General features: G+C 46.7%; 1 protein-coding gene across 5 annotated transcripts; it reads right to left on the reverse strand.

Moving 5' to 3' along the window:
- Positions 1–4596: 4596 nt before the first annotated feature.
- Positions 4597–24478, reverse strand: GJB6 (gap junction protein beta 6). 5 transcript variants are annotated; one of them, XM_054528766.2, is made up of 3 exons: positions 23995–24478; positions 11572–11741; positions 4597–5532 (listed from the first exon to the last, which is right to left on the reverse strand). In XM_054528766.2, the coding sequence occupies exon 3, from the start codon at positions 5515–5517 to the stop codon at positions 4732–4734; it is 786 nt and encodes a 261-aa protein (XP_054384741.1). In that variant the 5' UTR covers positions 5518–5532; positions 11572–11741; positions 23995–24478; the 3' UTR covers positions 4597–4731. The 5 variants fall into 5 exon arrangements, 2 of the variants coding, with proteins under 2 accessions (XP_054384741.1, XP_054384742.1); XM_054528767.2 differs by lacking the exons at positions 11572–11741; positions 23995–24478 and adding an exon at positions 7296–7762; XR_008512517.2 differs by lacking the exons at positions 4597–5532; positions 11572–11741 and adding an exon at positions 15479–16601 and having other exon boundaries at positions 23995–24464.
- Between the last annotated feature and the right edge of the window lie 2646 nt (positions 24479–27124).

Here is a 27124-nt window from a genome sequence, read left to right on the forward strand (position 1 = left end):
ACGGGAAGGAGCTGGGTGCGGGTATAAAAGGCAGCATGAGGGGTCCTTATGGTGATGGAAATGTTTTGTATCTTGACAGTATCAATGTCAGTTTCCTGGTTGGGATCTTACACTACAATTTTGCAAAAATTACCACCAGGGAAACTGCAAACAGCACATGGGATCTCTGCATTGTTTCTTATACCTGCATGTAAATCTACAGTTATCTCCAAATAATAATTTTAATTAAAAAAAAGAATGAAACACTTATAGGACAGTCAGCGAACACTGGCTGTAGTTTTTAGTGTGATGGTGACATTGAGCTTTTTCGAAAGACTAGTCTGTATTCTTAAAAGATCCATACTGAAATATTTCAGATGATGTTCTGTCCGGTATTTGCTTCAGAATAATCCAGAGCGAGGGAGAAGCAGGTGAGGTCCACCAGGAGAGTGAATGGCTGTAAGCAGGGCATTGTGGAGCTGGGTAGTCGGTATGTGGGTGTCTTTACATTGGACACTACATGTGGTTTTAGTGCCTGGGGCAGGGCAGCGTGGTGGGGAGGCCATTGGCTTTAGACATGGTCAGACCGGCTGTGAATCTTGGCTCTGCTACTTATTAGCTGTGTGACCTTTCTCAAGCTACTCAGACTTTCTTTCTTCTTTCTTTCCTTCTTTCTTTCTTTCCTTCTTTCCTTCTTGCCTTCTTTCCTTCTTTCTTTTTTTCTTTTCCTTTCTTTCTCTTTCTTTTTTTTTTATTTGAGACTGAGTCTCACTCTGTCGCCCAGGCTGCAGTACAATAGCTTGATCTCGGCTCACTGCAACCTCTGCCTCCCAGGTTCAAGCAATTCTTGTGCCTCAGCCTCCCGAGTAGCTGGAACTACAGGTGGGTGCCACCACGCCCAGCTAATTTTTGTATTTTTAGTAGAGATGGGGTTTCACCATGTTGGCCAGGCTGGTCTCGAACACCTGACCTCAGTGATCTGCTCGCCTGGGCCTCCCAAAGTGCTGGGATTACAGGCATGAGCCACCACACCCAGCCTGTATTCAACCTTTCTGACCTCAGTGTCTTTGTCTGTAAAATGAGACTAATATCTCATAGGGTAATTGTGCAGATAAACAAGATTGCTGAGGAAGAGTGCAGGGTGAGTAATAAAAGGTTCTTGGGGTAACTTTACCTGAGGATGGAGAGAGGAAGAGAAGCCAGTGCAGGAGATAGATGGGCAGGTGGAGGTGGGGCCAGAGAACCATGGTTAGGTTGGGCAGTATGTGGGAATCCAGTAAAATACTAGTTTTATTTAATATTTATTTTTTTTGCGATAAGGTCTTGCTCTATCATCCAGGCTGGGGTGCAGGGGCGTGATCATAGATCACTGTAGCCTCAATCTCCTGGTCTCAAGTGATCCTCCCACTTCAGCTTCCTGAGTAGCTGGTTTACAAGTTTTTTTTTTTTTTTTTTGTAGAGACTGGGACTTGCTGTACAAAAGAATCCAAGCTGGTCTCAAACTCCTGGCCTTAAACGATCCTGCTGCCTTGGCCTCATGAAATGTTGGGATTACAGGCGCAAACCGCCCTGTGCAGCCAGTAAAAGATTTTTAAAAGAATTGTTGGAAGAAGACACCTGAGAAGAAGCCATCAGATGTGGCATTCAGAAAGTCATTGGTGCTGATAATGGCTTCAGTTCAGTGGTGAAGGTGGGCCCAGATTCATTGCTATGGAATAGGTGGGGAAAGAGGAAGTAAGTGCCTGCCATTCTCAGAATCTTGATGGCAGGGTATGGAGAGACCAGGCTGTAGCTCAAGAGGGAAGGAGCTTTTAGAGAGGTTAAAGAGCAGAAAGAAACTAAAGATGAAGAGATTGAAAGTGAAAGAGAGAGGAGGGTTGTTTCCATATCCTGTCCATTGTGAATCATGCTGCAATGAACACAGGTGTGCAAGTATTTCTTTGAGATCCTGGTTTTAACTCTTTTGGGCATATACCCAAAAGTGCAATTCTGGATCATTTGGCCATTTTACTTTTAACATTTTAAGGAGCCTCCATTCTGCTTTCCATAATGCTGCACCCTTCTACATTCCTAACAGTGCATGAGAGCTGCATTTTCCCCACATCTTCACCAACACTCATCCTTTGTTTCTGTTTTGTTTTGTTTTTTGATAATAGCCATCCTAACAGGTGTAAGGTGATATCTTATGGTAGTTTTGACAGATAAATGAAGACAGAAAGTATGGTATATCCATACAATGGAATATTATTCAACCTTAAAAAGGAAGAAAATCCTGCCATCTGCGGCAACATGGATGAACCCAGAGGACATTATGTTAAGTGAAATAAGCCAGGCACAGAAAGGTAAATATTCCTGATCGTACTGATGTGAGCATCTAAAACAGGCAAACTCTGAGTAGCAAAGACTCCAACGGCAGTTTCCAGGGCTGGGGAGGGGTGTGGACTTAAGGAAATGGGGAATTATTATTCAATGGATATAATTCAGTTATGCTAGAAGAATATGTTCTAGAGATCTTCTGCACAGCATCCTGCCCGTAGTGAACAATATGTATTGCACACTTCAAAATACGTTGAGAGGATAGTTCTCAAGTTAAATGTTCTTACTGCAAAAAACAATGCAACACAGGGGCCTTTTGGAGGTGATGGGTATGTTTATTACCCTGATTGTGGTGCTGGGTATCCCGAGTGTTTCCACAGGTCTAAACCCATCAAACTGGGCACTTTAAATATGTGCAGTTCTGTGTATATCTATTTCACCTCAGTTTGTTGTTTGAAAAAGGAGAGAGAGAACAGAGGGGCCAACTGCAGCAGTCCTGGGGGAGAGGTGGGGAGAAGATGCCTCCTCCATTCATACTGGGATTATTGCCAAGGCTGTGTTATTTGCCCCTGATTTTCCCCACTTCCTGTGGGCTTCATGCAATACCCGTACAACCAGCGATTTAAAAAGAAAGGAACAGGGCTGGACGCGGTGGCTCACACTTTTAATCTCAGCACTTTGGGAGGCCGAGGAGGGTGGATCACTTGAGGCCAGGAGTTGGAGGCCAGCCTGGCCAGCATGGTGAAAGCTCATCTCTACTAAAAATATAAAAATTAGCTGGGCATGGTGGCACATGCCTGTAATCCCAGCTACTTGGGAGGCTGAGGCATGAGAATCGCTTGAACCTGGGAGGCAGAGTTTGCAGTGAGCCAAGATTGTGCCACTACACTCCAGCCTGGGCTACAGAGTGAGGCTCTGTCTCAAAAAATAAAAATAAAAATAAATAAATAAAATAAAAAGAAAGGAACATCCCAGGAAAAGCAGGGATTATGAATGCCAACTTGATTGGTTTAATGTGATGATGAAATTGTGATTTTGCTTTAAAACCTTAGTCCTTGGTTTTTATAAACTGGTATTAAAATATTTATGGCCGAAATATTTTGGGGTTTGCTTTAGACTAAAGAAAATGAGAAGAGTATTTTTGTTTCTCTGGAGCAAGTTTTTGAAGGAGGTCCTGGAGGAATCAGCATGCCACACCAAGCCCACATCTGTGTTCACCATTCACTGGATGTCCCCATGGGTGGTGTATCATGCTATGTCCCTTTATGCTGGGAGTGAGTTCACAGGTGTGCCATTGCTCCCAGCAGTGATCAGTCTGCACCTGCCTCACCCACACCCATACTAATGGCATCTGTGTCCAATCTGGAAATTCTTGGGGGGAAAGAGGTTTCCCACCTCTGGGTGCTAAACTGTGGGTGCTTTTTTCAGTCACATGGGATGAAGGCTTAAGACTTCCCTAACCTCCTCTCTTTCTGGGATGAACTGACCTTGAGGACATCATCCTAGTGTCGTACAAGTGGCCCCCTCCAAGCTGAGTGCTCTGTAGGCTGCTAAACTCAGCCTCTGCCCATTTGCAGGGAGGATGCAAGTATCCCTGTTGAAGTTCCAGGCCCCTCCACCCACAGTAACTGGTGGCCTTCCCAGCAAAAGTACCCAACCCACTCATCATACCACGAGGGTTGGCAGCAAGCTGCCCAGATGCAACAGAAACCACAAGGCATGTGAAGGCTTAAGCAATGGGGACGAGCTTTATTGAGGCAGTCACATCCACATTTCAGTTGTTCGCAATGATTGGCAAATGGATGAGTTAAAAAAGCCTTCTGCTTCCATACTGTTCCATCTACATTCAGAAAGCAGTAAAAATATATTGTGCAATGAACACTTTCCACCTTAAGCGTATCATGACAGTTCACAAATTTGCCAACAGACAATGCAAAACAATATTTACAAGGTAGACCCTTTGTAAGTTCCAAATTTAGATACTTGTGGTGTAATTCTAAAACTAACATCGCATGTTTTTCCAGGTAAGGAAGACCAGTCATTATAAAAATACTTTATATAAATTCAAAGTCAGAACTAAAAACATCCAAGACTATAAAAATATATTTTCCTAATAAAAGTATCAATTTCTAGATAAATGTTCTTTATCAACAACAGTTATATAAATTTTCAGAAAGTCCACTTAAAAGGAACCTGTCAAAATGACTGCAATGCTCCTCTGTCAAGCAGTCTCTTGTTTTCAGAGATGGACCACGTATTTGATTACGTTGTGTATGAATGGAGCAAGTATCCTACAAAAAGTTAACTCAAGTGTCTATTTATTATGAAAGTCATTTACAAACTCTTCAGGCTACAGAAGGAACTTTCAGGTTGGTATTGCCTTCTGGAGAAGACAGAAGTCTCCTTATGACGCAGCTACATTTTACCTTGAAATGTTTAGCTTGGGAAACCTGTGATTGCATTTTGACCACTATCTGAAATCAGCTCATTCATTTCATTCTGCTTACTCTCCTTTAGGGCATGATTGGGGTGATTTTTTTGCGTCTGTGCTCTCTTTGATCTCCTAAAACACACTTTCAGCAGCAGGTAGCACAACTCTGCCACGTTAAGTAGCATGCAAATCACAGACGCAGAAATCATAAAAATGGTAAACACGGTCTTCTCTGTTGGCCTAGAAATAAAGCAGTCAACAAGGTTGGGGCAGGGGTCAATCCCACATTTCAACACCCAGGGCAGGTGGTACCCATTGTAAAGGAAGTAAAACACATACATAAAGGCTGCTTCAAAGATGATTCGGAAAAAGATGCTGCTGGTGTATGTCCACCACAGCGACCCCTCTATCCGAACCTTCTGCTTTTTAATGTCCTCTATGTCTTTGAATTCATTCCTCTTCTCTCCTCGCCTGAACTTGCGAGTGGTTTCGTGCCTGTAGTAGGCCACGTGCATGGCCACCAGCAGCGCTGGGGTGGAGACGAAGATCAGCTGGAGGGCCCACAGCCGGATGTGGGACACCGGGAAAAAGTGGTCGTAGCACACATTTTTGCATCCCGGTTGCAGTGTGTTGCAAACGAAGTCCTCTTGCTCGTCACCCCACACCTCCTGGGCAGCCACCACGAGGATCATGACTCGGAAAATAAAGATGACTGTGATCCACACCTTCCCGATGCTGGTGGAGTGTTTGTTGACACCCCCGATGAAAGTGTGCAGGGTCCCCCAATCCATTGCGCTGGTTTATCCCTAAACAGACAAAAGTGGGCAAAGGTTTATTAGTGGAAGAGGCCTTGGGAAAGTGACACAGTGATATTACGGACTGAAGCCAACTTTATTTTAAGGTAGGCTGTCATATTTTACAACTTCAACTCCCTGCCCTGCTAGTCTGAGGTTTTCTGAAAAGGAATGCCCACCCTGAAAGCATTCTCATGTTTGGCCGGGTGTGGTGGCTCATGCCTGGAAACCCAGCACTTTGGGAGGCCGAGGCGGGCAGATCATGAGGTCAGGAGATCGAGACCATCCTGGCTAACAAGGTGAAACCCCATCTCTACTAAAAATACGAAAAAAAATTAGCCAGGCGTGGTGGCGGGCACCTGTAGTCCCAGCTACTTGGGAGGCTGAGGCAGGAGAATGGCGTAAACCAGGGAGGTGGAGCTTGCAGTGAGCTGAGATTGCACCACTGCACTCCAGCCTGGGTGACAGAGCGAGACTCTGTCTCAAAAAAAAAAAAAAAAAAATTATCATGTTTTTGGTCAGAAACAACTTTTTGGAAGAGGGATTAGGATCATCTTGATTCAACTAAATTCAGATCATTTACTAGATTGCTGTTTGCATTAATCCAGGAACACAGGTAAACGAATTCATTTCCAAGCTCCCTTTTAATCACTGTCTGATCTGTTACACCAGATTGGCTTTCTCCTAGGGCTCACCGAGCTTCCGCAGTAGATTTTACTCATTAAATAGCTTATTCAGGGGAAAAAAAAACTTTCATTGGAATGACATATTCCAGTTTACCCAACAGACTAAGAAGGGAAAAAACAAAATACTTATTAGCTTACTTTATACAATATATTTATACTTAATTCTAGCTTGAATAGCATCATCTGCCATACTCATGTGTTCTTAGGAAATCTAATATTGTCAACTACTGAGAAAGCCTCTTCTAAAAGAGACTCACAATCTTTTATAAAGATTGCTCCATTGTTCTCCAACATATCTTCAGTATAACCAAGCCCACGTTGGCTTTGCCTCCCCAGCGGGTCCTGTTCGTGCCAGGGGCAGCCGAGGAGGAGATCTGCTGCCCTTGCCACCCAGTGCCTCCTTCCCTGTTAATGCACTGATTCTATATCCCGAGAGAAAAAGGACTTCTTTACAGCTATGGACACTTTTGCTATAATTCAAACAGCTGCCTTCTTAGCCTACACTGCCACAGAAGACTATAGAATTGGTCAGCATTCTCCTTTGAAAAATAAAAGGAGGTATCATGGACCCTTTGAAAATTTTCAGAAAGTAAAAGACCTCTCCCCAGAGTAATTCACTCAGGCATTTTTTTACAGGCTGTCAGGGCATGAGAGAGTCACCAAAGTCCTTCTGTTCACCGGTCTTAGACTTTCTTATCCCTGAATGGGTGAGGGACACCTGTCAGCCTCCCCCTCTCAGGCCAGCCCCCTGGACCTCACGCTCTGGCCCACACACCTGCCCCTCTGCATTACGCTGGCTGCTCTTGGAAGCAGTTGGGTAAATGGAGGCAGCCTCTCCTCACCCAGGAGTGCCTTGGCCTCAGAGTGGGGTGCTACTGTGTGCCCCAAGGCAGCATCTTCTGTAGACTTAGAAAGTCAGCAGACCTGTTGGAAAAGTCCGACTCCTAGTTCAGTTGGCTTTCTGAGAAATTGTTTTTTTGCCCTTGGTTGGGTATTAATATTAAGCAACAATTCTCCATTCCTCCCTCCCCAGCCCCCAGCAACCACCATTCTACTTTCTGTGTCTATGATTTTGACTGATCTACAGACCTCATATAAGTAGAAATCCACAGCACTTGTCTTTTTGGGACTGGCTTATTTCACTCAGCATAGTGTCCTCGAGGTTCATCCATGTTGCTGTGTGTGACAGGATTTCCTTATTTTGGAGGCTGAATACTATTCCACCATATGGATGCTCCCCATTTTGTTTACCCATTTATCCATCAATGGACACTGGATTGCTTCCAGCTTTTGGCTGTTGTAACACTAATATGAGTGAGGGTGTACTACTATTTTTTCAAGACCCTGCTTTCAAGTCTCTTAGGTATCTAGATGTGGGATTGCTGGATCTCATGGTTATTCTATTTTTAATTCTTTAAGCATTTCCACAGGAGAGCAGAATATTATTATTCAGAATGAAAAGAGGGGCCCAATTCCTGGAGAAGGGCAAATATCTTGATTTTTAAAATAAGAGAAAATGTATATGTGTGAACTGGGGGGCTTTCTGTTGAGCCCCCAGCAACATTCTAAAACAGTGTCACTAAACTTCTTGTTAAGAGTTCCGTGATAGCAACTATAGCAATGGCAATGGCACCGAGTCTTGGAATCACAAAGGTCTTTGTTGCCGCCTCTCCTATCGTTGGGAGGTTGTATTTTCATGGTTCCTTCAATAACTGCAGCCTAGCATTTTACTTCAAGAATATCAGTATTCCTTAGGAGGGATATCCTTATCAGCGGGACATCAGCACCACAGCACAAGGTTGCGAGAAAGAGACTCAGGCTCAGGCTGTGTGAAGGGAACAGAGTGCTGGGCTCCTCGGGCAGCCCACATTGGAAAGATGGGCTCTTTCCATGTTTCAGGAAAGACCTGGCCCTCGGGGGTGCATCAACAGGTGTGTGGACAGATGGAAGAGGCTGGAGGTTACCTCACAGCTGAGGAAACAGAACACACACTAGCTTGACGAAGACGCTGAGGCACAGGGCGGCGACCCTGGAATGTGAAGCAGAGGATTCAATGCCTGCGCAAATCTAGGACTAAGAACTGGATCTGACACTCAGCATTAACAGAAAGCCAGGTTTTTGCTTTTAAGCCACGTTTTTCTTAAAAAAAAAAAAGAAAGAAAGAAAATTGAAATGGGCTACGCTTCAAACCGTGTTTTCTCATCCCTTAAGCATTTCATCAGAGGCTGTGTGAGTGTCTGCTGGGGTAATTAATGCACAGGGGACTCCTCTAGGAGCCCTGGCCCCAGCGTTCCATAATTAAAGTGTATGTACTAATGCCTCCCTCTCATATACAACATATTTCACAGCCTAAAGAGATGGCCAATGTCCACAGTAAATGCAGCTCCATTTAAAAAGCTCATGTTAAATGATACGATTTGTAAAATTAATTTTATTCTCAGATGAAAGGCATAATACATTTTCCTAATTGTTGATGTTCTATCTCAAAAGCGTTTCAAAATGTGAGGAGCAAGAAATTTGTACGTCTTGATGTTTAAACATATTTTACAGCAGCTGTTCACCTATGGGGTCAGTCCTGTTTATTTATAAAATGAAGATGTTCTTTTATTAACCAAGAAACACCTCCCATTGAAATTTGGTCAACAAAATGCCCAATCAGCAACAGTTTGATTTATCAAAAAATGGTTCACATTTTCTCCAACACTTCAAAGTCCATAGAATTTAACCTCCCCAGCAGGTGAGACAGCTGTGTTCTCTCGGTTCTCTAGCCCGTGGCCTGCCTGAACAACGGCACCCCGTGGTCCCCTGTGGTCCAACCTTCTAGGAAGTAAACAGATCAGAGAGCCAGAGGGCGACATGGCCTGGATGATTCTGAGAGGCTAAAGTCACAGAAAAGGTCAGGAGGTCACAATTCCTCCCCCAGGAACACCAGTCTACGCTTTCTAGAAGCAGGGTCCCTGGCATCTGCAGCTTTGGGCTTCTCCCTGTTTTTAGAAAAAAAACAGGGACAATTATAATGGCAGTAGCTTTTTAAATTTCTTTGGATTTTTCTGGGTCCCCAAGCCACACGCTCTGAGGGTCCTCTATCAACATAGTAAAACTGAACAGAATATAATCTGTTTCACAATGTGCGCTTCACAATGCTGGTACTAAAAATCGGCAATCCACCTATGCCTTTAAAGGAAGAAAAGTAAAGGAGATGCAGAGCTTGCTGAGAAAAATGAGGTTAAATCCAATACAAGTGTGTCTAACTCCCCGGTCACTCAGGACAGTCTCCTGGTTCAGAGTGTCCTCCTGCAAGAGCCACAAAGGCCCTGTTATTCCTAACAGCAGAAGTGATCCAAGGGAGAGGCTGTGTCCTCTCTCCGAACCTGCCCGGTCCTGAGTGGGCTGCCCCTGGGCGCTCAGTGACCCTGAGCTGGTGTTTCCCAACTGAGACAGTGAGACAGTGGCTCTTTCCATTCTTTTCCAGGTTGTGTCACTCCTGAGGGGCTCACCAACCAGCCCCGGGGATCTGCCCTGCGTATCATTCTCTGCAAGCCAACAGCCAGGGAGAGGAGAGCTCCCCTCGCAAGTGTCAAGAGATAGCCCAGGGTGATGGGCCAGCTGCGGGTTACCAAGCCCCAAATTTCCAGCACATTACTGCCATTAATGGCCAGGCCTGGCTGCCCCAGGAGATGCTCCCACTCAAGGAGCTGTGGGAGGATGGCAGTAAACGCAGGAGACTCAGCAAGTTTTAAGGAGGACTCAACTCCACTGGCTGCTCCTGTACTGACTTTGGTGGGTGCACAGGGTGGGTGGACAGACTGCAGAGGGGCCCAGAGGAAGGATGTTGGGGGTTGGGGGTGGCAAAGAAAGTGCCAGCCCCCAGGTTCTCCCTTGTAAAAACACATAACCACAGGGCATAATCTTTCACAAACCCTCTTGGTTGGAGAAGATTTGAAGGCTATTTCAATTTGTGAAGTCGTCACTAATTTCAAATTACTTTCCAAAATCATCGCATCCACTGGGACCCTGTGCAACTGTAGTAAACAAAGTTCCTCTTTCCTTTCCTGCTTCTGGAGAGCTGGAGCCAATGGGAGGAGCTTTTTCAATACAAAGTGAAATATTAACTCTTTCTTCGGAAACCAGAGAGGTTCATTTTAACTGATGCCTCTCTGGCTGTCTTTTAAGGAAAGAATAGATATGCTTAGCTTCTGCAGTCTTCAACTTCTAAGAATGTGATTACATTTAAACTTAAAAAGGTAAACTGTTTCGGTTTTGTGGTAAATCTAATCATAGTGAAGAACTCGATGCTGTATTCTTTTTTTTTTTTTTTTTTTGAGATGGAGTCTAGCTCTGTTGCCCAAGCTGCAGTATCGTGGCGCGATCTCGGCTCACTGCAAGCTCTGCCTCCTGGGTTCATGCCATTTTCCTGCCTCAGCCTCTCTGAGCAGCTGGGACTACAGGCGCCTGCCACCAAGCCCGGCTAATTTTTTGTATTTTCAGTAGAGACGGGGTTTTACCGTGGTCTCGATCTCCTGACCTCATGATCCGCCCACCTTGGCCTCCCAAAGTGCTGGGATTACAAGCATGAGTCACTGCGCCCGGCCGATGCTATATTCTTGATACTAAATCTCCAGTCTGAAATATCTAGCTCTAAAAATAAGTAAACTAGGACATTACTTTTGAGGAGCCACACAGCATTGTGAAGATAGGTTGTTCTTTCCTTTTACAATTCAAATAATTTAGAGCTATTGGCATTTGACTACACTAATGAAATTTCTTGATTGTTTTAAAACTTCTTAGGAAATTAATCACAACTAGCTTATTTAGCTATGCCATTATAATTTCACTAATGACAGAACCAAAACTAAAGCCCCCAAAGTTAGAGTGTAACCCCTCAGCATATTTTTTTAGATAGCTCTGCTCCCCCTTTCAATGTCATTTAGCAAAAAAAAAAAAAAAAAAATTTTTTTTTTTTTTTTGAGACAGAGTCTTGCCCTGTTGCCCAGGGTGGAGTGCAATGGTGCAATCTCAGCTCACTGCAACATCTGCCTCCCGGGTTCAAGTGATTCTTGTGCTTCAGCCTCCTGAATAGCTAGGACTACAGGCATAGGCCACCACACCTGGTTAATTTTTTTTTTTTTTTTTAGTAGAGAGGGGGTTTGTCATCTTGGTCAGGCTGGTCTTGAACTCCTGACCTTAGCCTCAGCCTCCCAAAGTGTTGGGATTACAGGCATGAGCCATTGCGCCTGGCCATCTAGGGAATAGTTGATAGATCTGAGAACAGGAACATGTGCCTCCCAATTTCGAAGTCAGCTTTGGATAGTCGGGGAATCTGCATAGATAAAAGGAAAACAATGTCAAAGCAAAACAAGCAAACCTGAGTCCTGTTTCCAACGACTGCCAGCGTTTCAGACCCGAAGAATGAGGGCAAGGTCCCTCTGCGAGGGTTTCAGACCTCCCTCTCCTACTCCACTGGAGTGCCTAGAAGCCAATGGTGCACAGTGATGATACGAATGTCAATCTTTGCTCGGTCGGTGAGGATGTCGCCTGTTGAGGGAAAAATAGTAGCTGTTGCCATATTCCTTTAACTCCCCCCCGACCCCCGCAATATGTCCCCTGAATAAACTTTGTGGGTAGTTTTTCTTCATTCCCAGAACTGTTATGAGGTAAGTTCAGAAACTGCCAGCTTCCCGATGCTCTATACTTTGAACACACAAAATAACCAAAGGTGCTCTTTAGTAGGATCCTTTCCCTATCAAAATAACAGTAACACCCAATCTGAGGCCTCAAGCCCACTCCTTGAGCAAAACAAAAAGGGACAGGGGAGAGTTTGAGACACTGGCTACACCCTGATCCCCAAATTAGTGGTTTTAAAAAAATCTCAGGCTCTTTCTTCAATCAGGAAGAATAGATTTCTTTTGTCTCTAGAAATCTCAGGTCATCCAAGGGACAACCTGATAGTTGATTTTTAAATTTAGTGACAAAAAACTTCAGCAACTGTCCTGATAGAGTAACAGCTAGTGATAACAATGGGTCAGGGATTCATATATTTCAAAATTAACTCAATAAAAGTGAAACGTTTCTGTCTGTGGAGTCTAGATGTAAAAATGGACAACTCATGAAATTACGTGTGTTTCTTACATCATTTAAGAATTCAAAGAGTTAAAAATTAATTTCCATTAAGTTAAACTTTCCTTCTTTGGTTCTTGTTAGCAATATATGTTTGTTCATTCAAGCAAAACTGTGTCCTTTCCAAACAGTTGAGCTCAACTAGATTTAAATGACCCTGGGAATAAAAATGGAGCAGGCCCTCTGGGGTTCCAGGTCTATGCTCATTCACTAAAGCAGCTAAAACAGAAATCATAACCTGTGGCAGGTGGCCATTAGAAGGTTATGCCCTCACAGACCAAGAAGCTTGCTTCAGAAATTACTTTCCCACAAATTTATCCCATTTAACATTTAAACTAATGTATGCAAACTGCTCACAGCACCTGGAATATTCAAATTGAATTAAAGATGCATGAAGAGGGCGTACAACTTAGAATTTTTCTTTCGCCATACTGACATTGTTTAGCCAGATCTTCTGTACTTCTTTCCCTTCCTAACACTCAGAATTCAGAAGAAAAGACATAAGAAAAAAAGCATGAAGTCTTCATTACCTGTACCAGAATTTGTTTGAAAAACAACCAATGGGGCAGGTGAACTGACCAGCGTCTTCCCAGCTTTAGTCACTGCAGTGGCAATGAGGCGCTCTCCACACCCCCAGTTATGTGACAGGCTAGAGCCCTGGTGTTCTCTCTTCAGAACCCCCCTCCCCTCCTTGGCAAGCTTCAAGCAACACCCCTAAAGACGCTGCTGGATCCAAACAACAGACAAAGCTCTCCACAGGAGCAGTTCTGAGCAGCACCCTGCAATTCTAAGGAGACTGCATGGGGGCAGGACATTTTCTTCTAGAACACTGGTTAGATTCTGCTAGAACTGGGGCAAGAAAATAGCTGTATGGCATAAAGTCTACTTGAGGGAAAAGAACAACCCGGCACGGTTACGTTCAATCAGACACTAAACAGAGTGCACGCCCACCCAGGGGACACTGAGGTCGCTGGGCCAGTGTCCCCGCCTGGTTGCAGGTCCCTAACCCCTCCGGGAGTGCAGAGCTGCGGGCAGGCCACACTCACCCTGACCCGTCCTGCTCCCCAGGAAGGGAGGTCAGCCCCGTTTGCAAAACACAGGATGCCTGTGACACCGGGGACAGGTCTTCTTCACCGACAGGAAGTGCCTTCTGGTGCCTGCACGTTTTAACTAAGATTTGTCGCCAATTACTTTTAATTACTGTCGTCCACGCTATTGTCATCAGCATTTCACAAGTTTCTCGGAAGCTCATCACGCAGCCCATACCCTGCGGTTCTCCGGGGACTTATGCATCTGCCCAAGTCGAGGGCTTGTCTGAACTGAAACCCGCATCCTAGACCTGGCTTTCTTCTCCTCAAATCCAGGGGGACACGCCGGTGACCCACAAAAGCTTAGAAAATCCAACACGCAGCAAATGAAACGGGGGAAAGGGGCACCCGCCCTCAGTCTGGCCTCTTAGACACACGATATGAAACCTTCATAAAACCTGTTGTACAAGTCAAAGGGAACCACACTGGGGTAAAAGTCAAACCAGTCCATCCTCGTTCCTCTGCGTACAGAGAGAGGGTCCAGCGCGGGCGGCGCCCACTGCCATCGGGCCGGGGCCCGGGCGCGCGGACACGAGGGTGCGGATGGAGGCAGATGGGGGGCCCGGTCGCCCCACGTGCGGCCAGACACCCATCCCGGCCGCGCTCTGCCGGCTCTGATCCTGTGCCCGACAGGAGCGACAGGGGCGAGGTGGGGACCAGCCGCCGACCTCACCTGTTTTGGTTTCTTGCAGGAAATTCCTCGCTGGGGGGTCGAGGTGGCGCCGCCCGCTGGCCGCCCGCTCGCCCCCCGCACGACCCCGCCGGTCCGCGCCCCGCTTACCTGCTCTGCGGCCGGCGGCCCTGGCGCGGGCTCTGCGCGGGGCGGCGCCCTTCGCTCCGGCTGGGCAGGCAGGTCGGGCTCGGGCGCCGCCGGCTGTCGGGCTCTCGTCGGGCTTCGGGTGAAGGCCCCGGCTCCCACCTGCTGCGCCTTTTAACCGCGCCCCACCCCGCCTCTGCCCTGACGCGGCTCGGGCGGGCTGCGGGAGGCGAGCGCTGTCACTCGACGAGCCCCCCGCCCCCACCTGCCCGGGGCGCACTAGCCGCTGGGCGCGGACCGTCCCCCGGAGGAGCAAGGAGTGCAGGACCGGGGCTGTCCCCCCCAGGGTGCGCAGAGCAGGGACCCTTTTCCCGTGGCGGGGGGCGCAGGGTGGGGGACCCCTAAGAAGTACACAGTGCGCGGGGCCCTCTTTCCGGCCCTTGGAGGGAACGGGGTACCGGGGATGCAGGGGACAGGGCTCTCCCTCGGGGGCGCAGAGGGAGGGCCCAGCCCCCTCTGCGCGGGTGCAGGTGTGGGGCGCCTGCCCAGGCCCTCGAGGGAAACCTTCCTCCCTAGTGCACCCGTGGGGAACAGTGTGAGGGGCAGGCTGTGTTTTTGCCAGGACACATCCTCGGTCTTTTGGGTACTCCAGTCTACTCCTAGCCCGCGGGATGCACAGACCTCTCCTATAGCAGCTTGGAGGTTCTTTATTAATGACCACTTAGAGGAGGTACAGGGGTTGTTTTTATTAATTACTTCCATTCTTTGAAGCCTCCTCCGGGGAAGCGGAGCAGGCCTTCCTCGGGACAGTGCACCAGGAGAGACCACATTGCCTCCCCGCTTTTTAGTCAAGACTAGAAAGCTCAGGGCCAGTACAGGGAGTGGTGCAAGGGCTGGTGGGGTGGAAACGTTGGAAGCTATTTAGGGACCTGGCTTTACAGGTTCAAACCTGTCATGCATGGGACAAAAGATGTGTGACTTGCTTATTCTACAAAATTGTTTGGTAATTAAACGTCCCCACCTAAACCATATGCCACTTGTTAGGTCATATTCTCCCATGAAACAATTAAGATGTCTGTTAAAGGTCATGGAAGTTGAGCCAAGACTTCATAAAAATCCGCTTTCCAAAATATTTTATTTGAGGAGAACAAGGTTCTTAAAGAATTTGCCCAAGTCAAGTTTTAAAAACTTTGGGGAGGCCCCTGAAATGGCCTTGAACCTGGAGAGTGGAGAGACACAGAAATCTCTAGGCTTTATTTATTTATTTATTTATTTATTTATTTTGACAAAGTCTGGCTCTGTTGCCCAGGCTGGAGTGCGGTGGTGTGATCTCAGCTCATTGTAACCTCTGCCTCCCGGGTTCAAGTGATTCTCCTGCCTCAGCTTCCGAAGTAGCTGGGATTACAGGCCTGCACCACCATGCCTGGCTAGGTTTTGTATTTTTAGTAGTGCTGGGTTTCACCGTGTTGGCCAGGCTGGTCTGGAGCTCCTGACCTCAGGTGATCCACCTGTCTCAGCCTCCCAAAGTGCTGGGATTACAGGCGTGAGCCACTGTGCCGAGCATCTCTAGGCTTTTTTGTTAGACATCCTCACACTGCCCAGATGTGCCCTGTGCAGTGAATCTTGGGTGCTCTGTCCTGCCCCACACAATTCATCCACTGTGGACTTCCCAGTCTCCTCTCCATTCCTCTCCCAAACAGATACTTCAGCCAGGCTCAGCTGTTTGCACAGTAAAATAATTTTTCTAAGCGGATTGTAAACTTCTTTGGGGATTATAAATGTTTAAGCTTTTCTTCTTCTTCTTTTTTTGCATTTCTACAATACTAAGTACTTTGCTCATAGTATGTGCTGCTCCATGAGTATTTGAATATTGCTTGGCAAAGCTGAACCAGCATAGCAGATAGTCCTGGAAATAGCTTTTGCTTTTTCTAAAGCATGCCCTGTTCTCAATCCTGCACCTGATTCCATGCAGCACTGTGTCTGAACATTGACATTCTGGACCAGTGGAAATTGTTCTAGGTCTGGTGCAGGATAGAACTTTCAAACCAAAGTTGTCACAGAGAATGTGTTGCATTTGCTCAAGTGTCTAAAAATGAAACCATCTCATCACTGTGTAAAATATCTCTTTTTCTGTTCAGTTTATCTATATTAGTCTGCATGGCCTTAACATTGAACACCATCCTTCAGTTTTTGCTACTCATCAGACAGTCTTGTTGCAGCAGAAATTAAATGTGGACTGTATAAAACTTAAGGACTTGATGGGATGCTCATTTGAAAAATGAAAATTAGTTGTCTTAGTCCATTTGTGTTGCTATAACAGAATACCATAGACTGGGTAATTGATAAAGAAAATAAATTTATTTTTCACAATTCTAGAGGCTGGGAAGTCTGATATCAAGATGCTGGCATCTGGCAAGGGTTTTCTTGCTGTGTCTTCCCATGGCAGAGGTGGAGGGGCAAAAGAATGAGAAGGATAGGGAAAGAAAAGAGAGGTGGGGGTGGAGAGAGAGGAACGGGGGTCAAACTCATTGTTTTTTCAGGAACCCACTCTCAAGATATCCAACCCACTCTAGAGATCACAGCATTAATCCATTCATGAGGGCAAAGCCATCATACCTCATCACCTCTTAAAAGTCCGTCCCATCTTTCAACACTGTTGCATTGGGGATTAAGTTTCCAACACATGGGCTTTACGGGACACATTCAAACCATAGCATTCTGTCTTAGCCCCCCAAATTCATGCCTTTCTCACATGTGAAATACATTCATTCCATCCCAATAGTCCCCAAAGGCTTAACTCTTCCAGCACCAACTGAAAAGTTCAAATCTAGAGTCCCAACTAAATCAGATGAAGCTGAGACTCCAAGGCAGGCATGACTTTGCCTGAGGCAGACTCCTTTCCAGCTGTGAACCTGTGAAATCAAAACAGACTATCAACTCCCAAAGGACAATGGTGGGGCAGGCATAGGAGAGACATTTTCATTCCAAAAGGGAGAAAGAGGCAGGAAGAAAGGGGTAACTCGTTCCAGCTACATCTAGAACCCAACATGCATGTGTTAGGCTGTTTTTGCATTGCCACAAATAAATACCTGAGGCTGGGTAATTTATAAAGAAAAAACAGGCCGGTGCGGTGGCTCATGCCTGTAATCCCAGCACTTTGGGAGGCTGAGGCAGGAGGATTGCTTGAGCTCAGGAGTTCAAGACCAGCCTGGGCAACATAGTGAGACCTCATCTCTACTAAAAAAAAAAAAAAAAAAAAAAAAAATTAGCTGGGTGTGGTGGTGTGTGCCTGTAGTCCCTGTTACTCAGGAGGCTGAAGCAGGAGAATCACTTGAGCCTGGGTGATGGAGGCTGCAGTGAGCTATGATCTTGCCACTGTGCTCCAGCCTGAGCAACACAGTGAGACTGGTCTCAAAAAAAGAAAAGAAAAGAAATTTAATTCACTCATGGTTCTGCAGACAGTGCAAGAAGCATGGTGCTAGCATCTGCTTCTGGTGAGGGCCTCAGCAAGTTTCCAATCATCTTAGAAGGCCAAGGGAGAGCAAATGTCTCACACGGTGAGAGTGCCAGCAAGAGAAAAAGCAGGGAGGTGCCCTATACTTTTAAACAACCAGATCTCAAGTGAACTTGTTGGTCACCAAGGGGATGGCGCTAAGCCATTCATTAGGGATCCACCCCCATGATTCAAACACCTCCCACTAGGCCTCGCCTCCAACATTGGAGATTACATTTCAACATGAGATTTGGAGGGGACAAATATCCAAACCATATCAATGGAAAAAAAAACATTAAGTCTTAAAGCTGGAGAATAATCTCCTCTGACTCACTGCCCTGCAATCTGGGCACATTGGAGTGGGGCTTGGACCCCTCAAGACCTCAGGCAGCCCTTCCCCTATGGCTTTGCTGGGATCAGTCCACCCAGCAGCTCTCAGAGGTTGGAGTCTCATGCCTGCAGCTTTCCCACGTTGGAGTTGTACACTGGTGACCCTACAGTTCTGGGGGATCAGGGGCTCCCCGGCTCCCGTGCCCCACCTCTGTGACAAGTATCTGCCTGAGCCCCTAGGCTGTCCAAGTCATCCTTTGAAATCTAGGTGGAGGCCACCATGGCCCCACAGCTTGTACATTCTGCATGTCTGCAGAGTCAGCACTACATGCATGCCACCAAGGTTTGCAGCTTATACCTTCCAGAATGGTGGGTCAAACTGTGCGGTGCTGTGCCAGAATTTGGGGAGCAGAGTCCCAGGGCAATGTAGGGCAGTGTATGCTGAAGTCCCACAGGCACCTGTCTGGGAATCTTGCCCTCAAAGTCTTAGCTTACCTTGAAGATCTCTGGAATGCCTTCAGGGTCATTGTCTAATTGTCTTGGAGAATAGAACCTGGTTTCCTACTATCCATAATCTCTTTAGCAGTGTCTTGGCCACCCTCAATAGTCTGTCCTGAACATGTTTTTTATTCTTACATGGCCAGGCTGAGAGTTTTCCAAATCTTTCTGTTCCATTTCCCCTTTATTTATAAGTTCTGTCTTTATTTTACTTTTTGAGATGGAGTCTCGCTGTGTCGCCCAGGCTGGAGTGCAGTGGCGCGATCTCGACTCACTGCAAGCTCCACCTCCTGGGTTCACACCATTCTCCTGCCTCAGCTTCCTGAGTAGCTGGGACTACAGGTGCCCGCCACCACGCCCAGCTAATTTTTTGTATTTTTAGTAGAGACGGAGTTTCACTGTGTTAGCCAGGATGGTCTTGATCTTCTGACCTCGTGATCCGCCCGCCTTGGCCCCCCAAAGTGCTGGGATTACAGGCGTGAGCCACCGACCACACCAGGCCTAAATTCTGTCTTCAAATTGTTTCTCTCTTCTCTCATTATACTGTAAGCAGCCCAAAGAAGCCACACAGCACCTTGAACACTTTGTTGCTTAGCTGTTTCTTCTGCCAGATATCCTAGTTTGTTGCTCTTAAATTCTGCCTTCCATAAAACCCTTGGGCATAGACCCAGTTCAGCTAAGTTATTTGCCACTTTATAACAAGTATGACCTTTACTCCAGTTTCCAAAACTTTGTTTCTCATTTCCATCTGAGACCTCATCAGAATGGGCTTCACTGCCGGTATCTCTATAACATTCTGGTCACAACCACTTAAGCAATCTCTGAGAAGATCCAGACTTTTCTTACAGCTCTCTTCTTCTTCTGAGTCCTCACCAGAATTGCCCTGAATGCTCCATTCACAGCAATGTAGGCTTTTTCTAGCCTGCTCTCCAAATTCTTCCAGCCTCTAAGCATTACCCAGTTCCAAGGCTGCTTCTACATTTTCAGGTGTTTGTTACAGCAGCAGCCCCACTACTCGGTACCAAGTTCTTGTCTTCATCCATGTCCCTCACACTGGGTTTGTCTGATGTTTTTCTCATGATCAGATGGGCTTGTGTGTTTTGGGAGGATGACAACAGAGGTAAAGAGCCATTTCTATCACATTACGCTGAAGGCACAGATGACAGTCAACAGGATTTGTCACTGCTGATGCTCAGCTTGGATCCCTTGCTGAGGTGGTGTGGATCGGGTCTCTCCACTGTCAGGTGCCTCTTTCCCCTTTCCACGCTGTGTTCCTTGGGAGAAGTCACCACATCGTCTTCTGCTATTCTTCTTCACGGGAGATTTGTCCCTTCCCCCAATTTATTCATGTGTCCAATCATTCATTGATATCAGTATGGACTTGTGGATATTTATTTTAGACTTTGGATTATTATTCTTTATTTTGGTCTTTCATTTGGCTCCTATTTCCCTTTTGATGCACACCCATCTTTGTGTGTGTGTGTGTGTGTGTGTGTAGCATTTTCTTTCTTGCGCTCTAAGATGCTCTAGACCACTTGGTACACTCTGCCCCCAGCCCTAGCATCAGCCATTTCTCTGAGGCATCGCGGTGCACTGTTTGTGATGTGCACTGGCTCATTCGCTGTCTGCTCTCCCACTCGACCAGGGACTCCTGGCAGCAGGAACCATGGCTGGCTGCATGGTCCAGCTCTTTGTGCTCCTGCGCAAGCGCTAGTGCCATGCTTGATGCGTTCTGGGGGCTCAGAAAGTGTTTCTTGAATGAATGAATACATTTGAGAAGTAGCTGTTGAATGGACTATTTGCAAATATTCAGAGAAGGGTCTGGTAGGTGAAAATATGAAGAAAAGAGTAGTTCCTAGGTAACTTATAATTAGTCAGATGCCTTGTACTTCAGAGAGGGAAGCTATAGGGTAAGGATGGGACATTGTGCTGACCCCACAGATTGTTGGGCTCTAACTGGGAGGTGTGACACCTGCTTTTATAGGGATGGGGGCTGTTAAATATGAAGGTGTCCCCTATCCAGCCAGTGGCCATGGACATTCTCAGTGAGGTACAGAATGCAGTGTTCTCGTCCTTATCTCCACATCCCAGAAACAATATTGTGGTCATCAAAGCCACAACAGTCTGGATCCAAAGCCACAGTGCCAATGTGACTATTTTCTCTGGGAGATGCCTCTGGCCCGGGATGCGCTTGGTGGGAAGGCCCGGAGCCCAGTCTCCTTTCACATGGCTTCTGCCAAGCCTAGAATTAGATCAGAAAAAGTGGGTGCTTTACAGGGTTATTTCTCTGTCCAGTATCTGGTCCACCATCCAGAGCCAGGCTTACTTCCCAAAAAAGCGCTAGACTCCTGGCCCTTGACTCCTTGCTCTCTGACTCCACACAGTGCAGCCCTTGTTTGCACACCTTCACTTCCCACAGCCGGCTCGGTGTACACCTACTTAGGTTGTAAATTTTTCCTGTTGATACAAATAGCTGGTCTGTTTTTCTTCTTTTGCTTTGTTTTTAAATGAACTTTAGTATTTCCAGGGTTTCTTTAGTAACATATCAGTAATTTCTGAGATTAAGATATTTCTGCAGCACTCATTTTTTGGGTGGCATTTCCATGACATTAAATCCACATCCTGGGGTGACTTACTATATTCCTATTAGTTCTGGCCACAGAAGAGTGTATTATATAATAATGTCACACTGAATATTGTTTCACAACATGAGACATATGAAAGCCGAATGCTGTTCCGCAGGGAATCAGGAGAGAGCTCAGTGAGATTGAGGATCTGGGAGAAGCTTCAGAGCCTGGACAGAGAGGAGATAATGGCTGGAGGGTCGGAGGGCCAGCATGTGGCCGCTGGCAGGAGTGTGGCGAGGAGATGAGCTGGCCTGGCTGCATGGGAGGGGAACAGGGGGACATGACAAGGCCAAAGTCGGGGGAGGGTTGTCACCCCCAGGACCATCTCCTCACGCTCACACCTGCCTGTGCTCCTGAGTTCCAGAAGAATCGAGTCAGTCCACAGTGGCTGGGTGGAAGGGTGAGTTGTCTAAGAAGGACTTGGGTGGGAGAGAAGGTAGAGCTCCAAAGCTGAGCCTTGCAGGAAGGCAACTGGGGAGCCAGGCATGGTGGGAGGTGGGAGGAATTAAGGGGGGAGGAGGCCAGGCCAGAGAGGGGCCAGCATGGCTGTGTGCTGACTGCTGACAGGTGGGGACAATTTCCAGAAGGATGGTGTGTTACTCCGGGCACTCCAGAGAAGAAGAACCCAGAGGATGTGTGTGTGTGTGTGTATGTATGTGAAAATACGCACACATACCACACATACACAGAGATTGATTTTAAGGAATTGGCTCTCGCCATGTGGGGCTGGTGAGTACAAAGTCTTCAGGGCTGGCTGGAGGCCCAGGTGAGAGCTGAGGATTCCTCCTGGAGTCAGAAGACAGTGTGAGGAGGACTTCTTCCTCAGGGGTCCTCAGTCTTCTCGCTTATGACTGTCCTCTGATTGGATGAGGCCCACCCCCAAGGCAGAGGGGCATCTGCTTTGCTCAAGTCTACCGATTTATGTTAATCTCACCTAAAAGTACCTTCACGGCCATATCTAGACTGTTGCTTGGCCAAACATCTGGGCTCCACAGACTAGCCCAGCTGACAACCACAGGTGGGTTCATTCTTTCTTCCAGCAGAGGCTTTGGAGTCCTGCCATGCTGAAAGTTCTAGGGCCACCGCGGCCCACAGGGATCCTCCTTCCAGGGGCTGACGGTTGAGCAGGGCAGCCAGTAAGCCAGAAGGTGCAGGCCCATAGGGAGGGCTGCCAAGAGGGCGCCAGGACAGCAGGTGCCAAGACAGGTCAAGAACAGGAGAGCAAAGGAAGCACATCGAATAAAAAGGCTTGTTCAGACCCTATGTGTATGTGTGAGGCCGACAAAAAGGAACCACCACAGATGGTAACAATTATGATACCTGCTATAGGTGATCTCACAAGTCATGGTAACAGTTATGATACCTGCTATAGGTGATTTCACAAGTCATCTTAATTTACGTTTTTCCCACAGTAAGTGTGTAATACATTTATTGTAAGAAAAAAGATTAAAAAATAAACTAGAAGAGACAAGGGATATTTAAGAGTATCACTCTCTTATCCTTTCTTTAAAAATAATGAAGACTGTATTGGAAATGTAATGGAAATTGCTCTTTGGAAATGAAATGATCACCTGCTAATAAGCATCTCGTTCATTAACTACAAATGCAGCCTTTACAGCCATGGGCTTCTGAGATGGTTTTTGTTGTTGTTCTTTTTGTTGTTGTTGTTTACTTTTTTTCCTGGACCAGTTTCCAAAATACAAGTCTTCTGGTACGGGAGTCTTAGCCCAGGCATATTACCAAAGACAGTTATCTGGCTAGGGCTTGAGCTGGACAGAGCCATTGTGATTTTGTTGGGGGCCTGAGATAAGAATTAAGGCATTTAGCGTAGAATATTGGGATGCCCCATGAGTCCATTGGCATTACTTGTGTCAGTAAATGAAAAAGGTGATTAAAGTCTACGCCTGACTTTCCCGTTAGTTTCCACGTGACTTTTGGGGTAACTTTTTCCCTACGGTCTCTTGAGAATAATGAAGCATGTTCAGTTGTCCAGGTCCCAGTCCTTCCCAGTGAAAGTTGCTTTACCACAGCCTTTCCACTGTCCACAGAGGCTCAGCTCATTTGGGGGAAGCGGTCCTTGGCTTTGGGGTCCCTAACTCGACTTGCAGCAAGTCTGAAACCACATTTTCAGCTGATTCTGGGTGTTGTTTCCATGTGCTGGGTGAGATTAAAGGAAATCTAAGGGGCTAGAAAAGAAGGCCCTGCCCTGGGGAGAGAGCAGGGAGGAGCTAATGGCTGCAGAGCCCCCCCTCCCAACCTTAAATGCCACCTTAAAATCTCCCGCAACAGGAACGCCTTCCCTCTCTGGGCTTCCTAGCGGAACTCAACCATCCTCCAAGGATGGGATTATAATTGTGTTTACTGCTTATTAATAAATGGTATGGGTTAGGCATTAGCTCTACCTTCCAGCAGTCCTACAACAGGGGTCATGTCGTCCCTGTTTTACAAGGGGGCCATTGTGACTTCAAGAGGCCTCCCAGCTAGTAGGTGCCAGAGCCTAATCAGGCTGTGTTTAGTGCAATTCTTAACTCTATGACCTTTCTCTGCCTGGCACCACCTTTGACTCCTGTCTCCTGGAAGCTGATTCACTCAGCCTGCACAGCTCTGCTCTCCTCCCATCTCATGGGACATTTCACTCAATGCTGCCTCAGCTCCTGCTCAGTGCATGGCTGTGGCACACCTGTCAGCTGCTTAGCCAAGATTCTGAGTGCTTTCTGGACGGTGCCAGGTTTGGAGGACTTACCTCCAGCCATGGCCCAGCTCTTGTTAATGACAGACCGCAGACAAGTCAGCTTGCTGCCTTAAATGCTCACCAAGGAAAGTTCCTGGAAGTACCTGCACCCCAGCAGGTGCTCCCTGAAGCTCGCCTCTCACTTACCTTCTCTTTCTTCTTTGCTGTTCTGTCCTCTTATTCCTTTCTCCCCAGTGTCCTCCTTGGTCCAGTGGGGATGTTTAAGCACCTCACAGAATTATTGGCTTCTTATACCAGACCTTGTGTCTGAAAGACCAGCTACAGTGTCTGGAATACAGTAGTCTCCATCTTTACCCCTCTCTATTCCTGTATGACATTTCCCACTCAGTGAAAAGCCTTCAGCTGCTGACAGTCTCATTTGTTTCACGTTTCCTATCGATGGCCCTTCCTCTCTTGTCTTGCCAGGTTATAATTTGATGGTGTCACTGCAGTGCGAGTTCCGGTCTAATCTCAGCATGGATGGTGTCGTGCAGAGGCCGGGTGGCTCCTTTGTTCCTGGGATCCCCATTGCGTCGCTCAGCGCCCAGGGTCCTTGGTGACACCTTGCTGGACAGCTTCAGCCTCCTGCACACTCTCAGGTGTGCCCAGGTTGTCTGTGCTTGAACACTTCCCAGGGAGATGTCACAATGTCCCCAGCTGAACCCTCGGCTGAACCCAGCATCATAGAGTGTTCAGCCAAGGAGATCAGTCCAGGCCTTGGGGCCCAAAGCCACCCCCTGGGTCTCTTTTGCCTTCACCTATGGAAACATATGTTCAGAAAAGCTCTTTACTCCTTTGGGTTCTTTAGAGTTGGCTGACTTTAAACAGCATATCTATCAGTTTAAAGATTTAGATTTGGGGGGCAAAGGCGACTCAATGCAGACAGGAGAGTCTTTTCAATAAATGGTGCTGGAACAACTGAATATCCAAATACACACATACATAAAATAATCTAGACACAGAATTTACACTTTTTACAAAAATTAACTTGAAATGGATCACAGACCTAAATGTAAAATGCAAAACTTTAAACCTTCTAGAAGATAACAGATGAGATAATCTAGGTGACATTGAGTTTGGGGGTGACTTTTTAGGTACAACACTGAAAGTATGATCCATGAAAGAAGAAATCAGTAAGTTGGACTTCATTCACAGTAAAACCTTCTGCTCTGTGAAAGTCATGGAGCACTAAGGAAATCAGATGACAAGTCACAGACTGGGAGAAAATCATTATAAAGCACATATTTAATAAAGGACTGGTATTCAAAATACACAAAGGACTCTTAACAATAAGACTCTTAACAATAAGAAATAAGAGTCCTTAATAAGGACTCTTAACAATAAGAAAACCAACAACCCAATTAAGAAACAGGCCCGGTGGAGCCAAGATGGCCGAATAGGAACAGCTCTAGTCTACAGCTCCCAGCGTGAGTGATGCAGAAGATGGGTGATTTCTGCATTTCCAACTGAGGTACTGGGTTCATCTCACTGGGGAGTGTTGGAAAGTGTGTGCAGGACAGTGGGTGCAGTGCACCAAGCATGAGCTGAAGCAGGGTGAGGCATACTGCCTCACCCAGGAAGTGCAAGGGGTCAGGGAATTCCCTTTCCTAGTCAAAGAAAGGGGTGACAGATGGCACCTGGAAAATCGGGTCACTCCCACCCTAATACTGCGCTTTTCCAACAATCTTAGCAAACGGCACACCAGGAGGTTATATCCTGCGCCTGGCTCGGAGGGTCCTACACCCACAGAGCCTCGCTCATTGCTAGCACAGCAGTCTGAGATCAAACTGCAAGGCGGCAGCAAGCCTGGGGGAGGGGCACCTGCCATTGCCAAGGCTTGAGTAGGTAAACAAAGCGGCCAGGAAGCTCGAACTGCGTGGAGCCCACCGCAGCTCAAGGAGGCCTGTCGGCCTCTGTAGACTCCACCTCTTGGGGCAGGGCATAGCCAAACAAAAGGCAGCAGAATCTTCTGCAGACTTAAATGTCCCTGTCTGACAGCTTTGAAGAGAGTAGTGGTTCTCCCAGCACGTAGTGGAGATCTGAGAATGGACAGACTGCCTCCTCAAGTGGGTCCCTGACCCCCGAGTAGCCTAACTGGAAGGTACCCCCCATTAGGGGCAGACTGACACCTCACACGGCCAGGTACTCCTCTGAGACAAAACTTCCAGAGGAACGATCAGGCAGCAACATTTGCTGTTCACCAATATCAGCTGTTCTGCAGCCTCCGCTGCTGATACCCAGGCAAACAGGGTCTGGAGTAGACCTCCAGCAAACTCTAACAGACCTGAAGCTGAGGGTCCTGACTGTTAGAAGGAAAACTAACAAACAGAAAGGACATCCACACCAAAATCCCATTTGTATATCACCATCATCAAAGACCAAAGGTAGATAAAACCACAAAGATGGGGGAAAAACAGAGCAGAAAAACTGGAAACTCTAAAAATCAGAGCACCTCTCCTCCTCCAAAAGAACGCAGTTCCTCACCAGCAACGGAATAAAGCTGGACAGAGAATGACTTTGACGAGCTGAGAGAAGAAGGCTTCAGACGATCAAACTACTCTGAGCTAAAGGAGGAAGTTCGAACCCATGGCAAAGAAGCTAAAAACCTTGAAAAAAAATTAGACGAATGGCTAACTAGAATAACTAATGCAGGGAAGTCCTTAAAGGACCTGATGGAGCTGAAAACCAAGGCACAAGTACTACATGACGAATGCACAAGCCTCAGCAGCCGATTCGATCAACTGGAAGAAAGGGTATCAGTGATGGAAGATCAAATGAATGAAATGAAGTGAGAAGAGAAGTTTAGAGAAAAAAGAATAAAAAGAAATGAACAAAGCCTCCAAGAAATATGGGATTATGTGAAAAGACCAAATCTACGTCTGATTGGTGTACCTGAAAGTGATGGGGAGAATGGAACCAAGTTGGAAAATACTCTGCAGGATATTATCCAGGAGAACTTCCCCAATCTAGCAAGGCAGGCCAACATTCACATTCAGGAAATACAGAGAACACCACAAAGATACTCCTCGAGAAGAGCAACTCCAAGACACATAATTGTCAGATTCACCAAAGTTGAAATGAAGGAAAAAATGTTAAGGGCAGCCAGAGAGAAAGGTAGGGTTACCCACAAAGGGAAGCCCATCAGACTAACAGCGGATCTCTCGACAGAAACTCTACAAGCCAGAATAGAGTGGGGGCCAATATTCAACATTCTTAAAGAAAAGAATTTTCAACCCAGAATTTCATATCCAGCCAAACTAAGCTTCATAAGTGAAGG

The sequence above is a fragment of the Pongo abelii genome, chromosome 14 (assembly GCF_028885655.2).
Source record: "Pongo abelii isolate AG06213 chromosome 14, NHGRI_mPonAbe1-v2.0_pri, whole genome shotgun sequence".
Lineage (NCBI taxonomy): Eukaryota > Metazoa > Chordata > Mammalia > Primates > Hominidae > Pongo > Pongo abelii.

Coding starts and splice junctions, on each gene's coding strand:
- GJB6 (XM_054528766.2), bottom strand. CDS start 5,517: ATGGATTGGGGGACCCTGCACACTTTCATCGGGGGTGTCAACAAACAC.